The 8,566-nt window shown below is 36.9% G+C and overlaps 1 protein-coding gene across 1 annotated transcript in view; it reads right to left on the bottom strand.

The window, feature by feature from the left end:
* Positions 1-4,832: 4,832 nt before the first annotated feature.
* The window catches only part of STK3 (serine/threonine kinase 3), a 305,086-nt gene continuing 301,352 nt past the window's right edge, over positions 4,833-8,566 (bottom strand). Inside the window, exon 12 of the mRNA XM_010863559.1 lies at positions 4,833-6,206. Within this exon, the coding sequence (XP_010861861.1) occupies positions 6,048-6,206 (159 nt within the window). The 3' untranslated portion in view covers positions 4,833-6,047. The remainder of the gene's footprint in view (positions 6,207-8,566) is intronic.

Below are 8,566 nucleotides of genomic sequence, written 5' to 3'. Positions count from 1 at the left end.
TATTAGCTCTAAATTTGATTTCAAACTTCCTAGGATCAAAGTAAATTGGAAAACCCAATCAATTACATGATTCATACTTTTAAGGACCAGAATGCCAAGACTTTACTGAAATAAAACTATAGAATAAATTTGAAAATTTCCTGATGGTTCTTCACAAATGGAGCCATAGATGTTGGCCTTAATAATATCCCTAAAATAGAAAGGATAATTCTTTAAGTGGGGGATAGTATAGCTTAACCTAACTACTGACTTTGCTCTAGGAAGAAAGGAAATACTTAAATCACTATCTGTGAGCAGGTTAGATCCTTGATGGGTTCTAGAAGACGCTAATACACTTTAGAAGTTACAATAAACTTGTTTATCAATGGAGACCAGGGCCTTTTTCTTTATTCTTTTAAAAACAAACTGTTTAAACTGAAAAGAGTTGTTTATTTTTGAAGTCATATTCTAGGAACTTCACTTAATATTTCACATGTACTAGAATATTTGATTTTCACAGTTGCTGCATTATTATAGATCAGGAAATTGAAACAGATTGGTTGAATACTTCTTCTTGCCCAGGGCAATGAAAGTATAGAGCTGGAACTTGAACCCAGGTAATTGACCTGAGGTCTTCTTTCTTCCACTGTACTGATTAATGTTTCTCTACTCATTATCAAAGACAGACTTTAGTAAGGAGGAGAAGATGCTAACATTTTAGTTTACAAATATATATATATATATATATACACACACACACACATATATATATATCACAAGAACTCCAAAATATATCCTAATGAAGGGTAAAAAAAAATGCTTTTGTACAAATCATCTTGGAAACTTCAGTAAATGCACCCTGCTTCTTTTCCTGTCATGTAGATAGGGTGCCTTTTTGGAAAATTTAGGTTCCACTGAAATGGAGAAAAAGTTCAAATCAGCTAACAAGGTCCTCTCCTAAGTTTTAACTGAAGCTTCTTCCAAGATAGATCAGCAACCCTGTCCAGCAATTCTAAAGCCAGACCTGCTGTGTTTATTAGGCAATGTGGTCCTAGTGGAAAAAGCAAAGATTTTGGAGACAGTTTAAGCTCATGCTGGCATTGACTAGCCTAGTGATCTCATTTAATCTCTCTAATCCTGTCTTTTCTGAGAAAAAGACTATGCATCTTATTGTGAAGGTTTGAGATAATATATCCAGTTCATGATCTGGTAGCTGCTCAAAAACTGGTTGACATTATTGTTCTTGTTACCATGATTACCAAGATGTAAGGAGAGGGATTAGCCTATATGATTAATGATGGTAATTCTGTTACTCAAGCTAGTTGCCTTCAGTGAAACTTTACTACCAAATACATCTAACATCCTTGTAAGCACTGTGAGAAAGCAAGATAAACACCAAGTTTCTGCTTTCAGCTACCTTACAATCCAGTAATAAGGGAAATCAAATAGAGTTTGGAAGCAGTTTGGTTTGATGGAAGAAAGGCCTCAAAGAAAGCAGTTAAGCAGGATGGGCGTCACGGCTGGGACAAGCTGCAGGTCTCGACGGGCTTCCCAGGTGGCGCCCGTGGTAAAGAACCCACCTGCCAATGCAGGTAGATGCTGGAGACAAGGGTTCTATCCCTGGGTCAGGAAGATCCCCTGAAGAAAGGCATGGCAACCTACCCTAGTATTCTTGCCTGGAAAAATCCCATGGACAGAGAAGCCTGGCTGGCGGGCTACGGTCCACAGGATTACAGAGTCGGACACGCCTGAAGCGACTTAGTGACACACACATAGGTCTTGAATGGCAGGAGGCAGAGTTCATTCTTTTTTTTTTTCCTCCCATTGCACAGAGTTCATCCTTAACTTGGTAGGCAAAGTTCTGCCAACTGGAGAGTGACCAGCAGAATCAGAATTTTAAATTAGGGAGCTTAATCAAGTGAAAAAAAATTAATAGGGAGTCTGGCTAATGTCAGTGTGAGAAAAGCAATGGACTGGGAACTATTCTTGCAAGACTAGTGGAAGAACCGAACTGGCCACTTGCTTTCTCTTTTGGGGTCTTTTTATGACTCAGGGAGTTGGTGGACTGAGGCTGAAGGTGTTTTGAGTAGACACGGAACATGGGAGAGAAGCTGATTGACTCCTTGGAGGAGAGCCATGATCCAGTACATCAGACTATGCTACCAAGGTATATAAGCGCCCCTGTATCTTAGCAAATCACTCAAACAGCAAAGACAAGTAGTCCTCTTGTTAGACTCCAGATTCCTGGGCTTTGGGCCCCCACCCCCCAAAAAAAATCTCCAAAATAGCATTTTGATAAAATATCTAATTAAATGTCTGTACTTAAGAAGTTTAGTATGCAATGCAGTTCCAATTATTTTTTAAAACTGTTCTATTTTAGAATGTTTTATTATTAGTATATTATGATTTATTTTAATCATTAGTCTTTTAACATACAGGATAGGAAACGAAAATAGCACTCCTATGGAATGCTAACGTGTCAGTAATTTGAAAAGATTTCCTGTGACTAAGTTTAAAACATCTTATTAATATATAATTTCCACTAGAGAAGCTACATATCTTTCAGTGAGTAGAGAGTGATTTTAAAAGTTGGGGATATGATTCAGTAAACAAGCAGAAGAAAGAAATTCAAAAGCATGTAAATAATACATGTAAGGCTGTTCAGCAAATTCTCTGACACATGTAAGTGTCCCAAATAACAGGCATTATTATTTTGAAAACCATTTAAATAAATAAATTTATTTAAAATAAATTATCTTGTCCAACTGGCCAAAGTAGCTCATATTTTGAATATAAAACTATTTATGCTAAAATAAGCTAAGTGTATTGTAAGCCTGTAGCAATGAGTCATCTAAGTTCATTAAATCAAAGAAAAAATTTTCTCATCTAGAGGCCAACATATACAATGATGCTGACTTTTCAGCAAGATGAAATCCTTCTTCATTAGCTTCAATTACATCTACAATACTGTATCTATGAAAGGATGGGGGTGTGCAGAAAGCACACTTAACTATTTCTGGAATGTTCTCAGCAACCAAGGTTAAAATAGTAAGTGGCTTCTTCTTAAACTTATTAAAATAACCAGAAAACTCTTTCCTAAGAATAATGATTAATCAATGCTGACCTAGACTTGAAAGTTTCTTTAATGGCTTTTGGTTCTTCCAAACTTTAAATTCCTTTTTTGACTGGTGGTCGGCAGAGAGTGAGAAGATAGGAAAATTTTAAGGCGGATTATCTTGAAATGTTCTGGAGCTTCCTAAGGTTCTGAAGTGGAACAATGTCCACTGTTCTTAAATCTCTAAATATAGGTGTGTAGACATATATTTGGGCTTCCCAGGTGGCTTAGATGATAAAGAATCGGCCTACCATGCAGGAGACCTGGGTTTGATCTCTGGGTCAAGAAGATCCTCTAGAGAAGGAAACGGTAACCCACTCCAGTATTCTTGCCTGGAGAATTTCATGGATAGAGGAGCCTGGGGGGTACAGTCCACACAGTCCATGGGGTCGCAAAGAGTCAGACACAACTGAGCGACTAACATACATATATTGAGAAAGACAAATATAACAACATGTAAATATATACATATAAATAACATATATATAAAGAATATTACATATATAAATAACATACATGTTTAAAAAGACAAATATAACATACACATATAAAGACAAATGTAAAGTCTAGTCACACAAAAATTATGATTGAAACATGGGATACTCAGGATTAAAAGGAAGATTCTTGTTGAGACTTTATTAGTAAGAGTAGTTAACAGGCCTTGTTGAATGAATTTGCATAAATTTTCTAGTTTAGCAAACAGGACATAAATCATCTTCACAGGTTTCTTGTCATTTCATGTAGGTGGTTTTACTTGGCTAGTAACAAATCAGTCAGTGGATTCCATCAAATTAGGTGAGGTATTCAGCAGTTTACTGAAAGAAAAACAGAGAAAAAAAAGGGCAGGGTGTTTGAGTTGATGGACTCATCTGATTGACCCAAACACACGTAGCTGAAGAATATATTGTAAACTCAGTCTTTGTCATTCAGTAACTCAGTCATGTTCGGGTCTTTTCGACCCCATGAACTGCAGCACGCCAGGCTTCCTTGTCCTTCAATATCTCCTGGAGTTTACTCAAACTCATGTCCATTGAATTGGTGATGCCATCCAACCATCTCATATTTTGTTGTCCCTTTCTCCTCCTGCCTTCAATCTTTCCCAGCATCAGGGTCTTTTCCAATGAGTCGGCTCTTCATAGCAGGTGGCCAAAGCATTGGAGCTTCAGCTTCAGCATCAGTCTTTCCAATGAACATTTAGAACTGACTTCCTGATTGACTGGTTTGATTTCCTTGCTGTTCAAGGGACTCAAGTTTTCTCTAGCACCATTTTTAATAACCTTTATAAAATCTTCAATATTTACCACGTTTTGACAATCGTAATTTGTATCCAATGAGACAGTTTACTGTTTGTAAGGACTCAACAGGGCAAGGACAAATGTTACTCCAGGTATTACCCGGGGTGCAAAGGTCATTTTAAAAAGGAATAGAAGTGTCCAGAGATGACACAACTTCTGTCGCTGCTGGCTGGAGCCACTGTGTGACTTGCAGGGCTCCTTCCCTTGCTGTGGTGACCACCAACGTTGCAGATGGTGGAAGCTCTGTCAGCGTGGTCTCTGGCTGTGAAGGTTAGGAGCAGAACATGTGGGTGACCGGTAATCTGGGTTATGTTAAACCCTTGAAGGTTTAGAGTTGTTATCACTGAATAATCTAGCCTGCTCTGTCCTGACTAACATACCTTCCTTGCCTAGAAAAGAGAGAATCTAGGTCATGAGTTTTAAAAAAAGATAGAGCTGAAATGTGCTGGGTGGCACAGTAAATTTATTTGTCTTTATGATTTACACATAGTAATTAAACACACAAAAGAACAAACGCTGTCAAGATGGCCATATGTAGTTTAGGAAATGACTGGTCCCGGTTCAATCATGCAAATGTTCATTTAGCTTAGAAATGAGTTTCTTTTTAATGGTTTTAATCTTTTTTGTTTTTTTTTCAGTCCCCAAAGATCAGTACAAACGTTTTTGCTATTTTGTTATCATCAGGCACATGATGTTTACCAATTCGCAGCAAATAAATGAAATCAACAAAAAAGTCTGGGGACAACTGAGCATTTTCACAGAAATAAATGTGATGAGCTTATTACAATTTGATACAGTTTAGCTCTCAGACCTACCCATGAAGCATGAAACAATATTAAGAATTACATTTGTCTTAAGGATTTATTTCTTTTAAAATATTCACCATACATTTTTGTGCAAGGGTTCCATTGATTTCTTTGGTTTTAAACATTATAGCTCTGTACGACCTAAATATATATAATCCTATTTGTACCAAACGTCAGAAATAAAAAAATTAAAATTTCAGAAGGTAAAAATGGAATTATTGCTTCAGTATAAAAAAATGCCTGGCCCATTTGTGTACTATTGCTATTATTGCTCTGCTTCTATTGGAAAACTATCCTGGAAATCAAGGAATGTACCCCGTAGCTCCTGGCTTACAGTATAATTTGGTTGTACACTGTCATCTATTAATATGTCCCGACCTTCACCAAAGCTATCCTGATCTTGCCCTTAAAAAACAAAACAAAGTGAAACAGCATAAATAAATAAGTTTACCTAGAGGGATACAATAAATAGGCTATTAGAAAAGAATAAAGGATATTGTAACATAAAGCCCTTCGGTGCTGTACAATTAAACAATAGCTTTGGATTTTCAAGGTTTCTAAACACAGCCTTCGTTTTACAACAGAGTTTTAGTGCTGGTATGTAGCTGACAGATACAGAGAAGAATGCACTTCTGCTGTTTTCATCATTTAAAAATGAAAACACAGTGGAAACCGTATTAAGTCTGTCTTCTGGGAATTTACCTGGGTTTGTACCATCATCAGTTTTTGGCTGTTGCCTGGCTGTAGAGCACAAATCTTAGAGATTAAAAAAAAATCATAGTATTTCTTCAATTCTTAGTGGTTTCTTGGTCTCCAGAATAGTCATAGAAACAAACAGAAAGGAAATTAGACTCAGAAGTTTTGCTGTCTTCTTTTCTTCGCATCCATTGCATCCAGAATGGGCTGCCTTTTCGCAGTGTATCTTTGACGAAGCTCTTCTATTTCTCGTTCCATCATGGGGTCCAGCGCTTTTAACCGCATCTGCAGTTCTTCTAAACTTAGATTTTTTAACTAGATATAGAAAAAAAAAAGAAGATATTAAAATAGTAAAATTATCTATAATAGGTTAAAGTCCAGTGAGTTTTAGCAGGAATATTCCAACTCTTTACATCATCTTTGAAATATGGCTCAACAATTAAAAGAGGAATTCTTCCCCTGAAGAACCTAGAAGGCACATCTTGCAGGAACCTCAAGTAATTTGCAACAAAACAATAAAAAAACCTCTGCTTTTAGGAAAAAACAAATGAGAAAATTAAGCTAATAAAATCTATCTGGGTTAAAAAAACCAGAAATACAAATGTACCATTGCCAACAAACAGCTCTTCAGGATATGTTCTAGATTGTTGTTGTTGTCTGGTCGCCCAGTCGTGTCCGACTCTCTGCAACCCCATGGACTGCAGCACGCCAGCCTCCCTGTCCCTCACCATCTCCCGAAGTTTGCCCAAGCTCATGTCCATTGCCATCCAGCTATCTCTTCCTTTGCCGCCCTCTTCTCCTTCACTCTAATCTCTCACATCCTTGCCGGCTATGGAGAGCTACGATAATCATGAACACTTGCAGAGATCACCCAAGAATGTGACAAGATTGAATACAGGGTTAAATTAACTGCTCTATTCTGCATTTTACCAAATGCTTCAATTTTAAGTATTTGGCTGATCAGAAAATCAAATTATTTAGAATACTTTAACCCCAAATTGGTTACTTTATAAGCCAGGCCAGAAAACACGCTCATTACTTTATTGTCACATGCCAACTTTAACCAAAAATAGCATTTTTCAGCTTGATCCTCCACCTTACTCATCATACCTGGCCCTAAGTGACTCTTGGTTCCAAAAGTCAAATTCATTCTCAACTGAAAAAGATCTGTCACCGCTGAGGATACTGAAAAGAATGAGTCACAGACTCTGAGGAAATGCAAAATAGGAGCTCCAAAAATATAAGGATGACAGTGTTACGGGAAAGAATGCACTGGCTCCCAGGATGATGACCCTGAAGGTGCTTACCACTTGCTCTGGTTGGTATAAGCAGTTCTTGTACCTAAAATATACCCTGTTATTTTTTAGTCAAACATCACTAAAACAAAACAAACCCTAGCCTATTATACAATTACATACATGTACATATAAAGCATAGTATTATGTTACATGGGCTTCCCAGGTGCTCAGTGATAAAGAATCTGCCTGCCAATGCAGGGGACATGGGTTCGATCCCTGGGTCGAGAAGATCCCCTGGAAAAAGAAGAGGCTACCCACTCCAGTATCCTTGCCTGGGAAATGCCATGGACAGAGGAGCCTGGCGGGCTACAGTCCATGCGGTTGCAGAAGAGTCAGACAAGACTTAGTGACTAAACAACAACTATATCACATACTTTCTTCACTAATTTTTAATATAAGTATTAATCTGCTATATGGTCACTACTGTTTAAATCACTCTGGGGATAAAGAATAAGCTACTGGGGAATCCTGACACTTTCTGTGATGGTGAGATGAAGGGCCACTGGAGGTCACACAGAGCCACGTGTCCCTGGGAAAGACATGCCTGGGGGCTGTCTACCATAAGATCCAGTTCTACTTTGTCTCTGTTTTAGCCTGTTACCTTTGTTATCTTTGAATTTCTATAACATTCAAAATTTAAATACCACCATTCAGTATTTGATTCTAGAGTCATGTACTATTTTCACAATTAATTTTTATGCATGGGTTTCACGTCTACCCCAGGCAATCCCCAAATACTTCAACTTCAGACACACATCTTTGTGCACACATTTAGAAACTATTAAACTATATTGTTATATGTGAGGACACAAAGGTGAGGCAAATAGGAATATAGACTAAATGACTCAAAGGAATCGGTAACACTATGATTAGTGTATTAGTGTTATAATTAGTGTTATTTCTACAACATCATACAAAGCAAACAACTGTTGCATTAAATACCTTATAAATACCTTACACTACCTTACTGGGGCAAATTGCCCATAGTTTATAACTATTTTACTAAAGTAATGGACTGAATTCAGAAAAAAGCTACTTAGAAAACTTCTGATCTGTCACAGACTTTTATATTATCAATATGTAAAATTTTATATTATCAATATGTAAAACAGACCTGTGATACTGGAGAACCATTAGCTGGCATTGTTAGGGAATTATGTGTTCCATATATGAAAATTCATGGCATATCTAAATCTTAATTAAGTGATAAAACTCTTTCAACCATTTTTAACAGAAAATCCTTTATAAAGTATTTTACAGAATATGCTGCCTTCTAAAACAACCTTTCCTTTTGATGAATCATCATTATTAATATCTATTACTAATCTATACCATATATTAATTTACCCTCTTCCCTTTGGTTTTATCTTAAGGGAA

This window comes from Bison bison, unplaced genomic scaffold (assembly GCF_000754665.1).
Source record: "Bison bison bison isolate TAMUID 2011002044 unplaced genomic scaffold, Bison_UMD1.0 scf7180017864491, whole genome shotgun sequence".
Classification (NCBI taxonomy): domain Eukaryota; kingdom Metazoa; phylum Chordata; class Mammalia; order Artiodactyla; family Bovidae; genus Bison; species Bison bison.
This window is presented reverse-complemented; position numbering and strand designations above follow the sequence as displayed.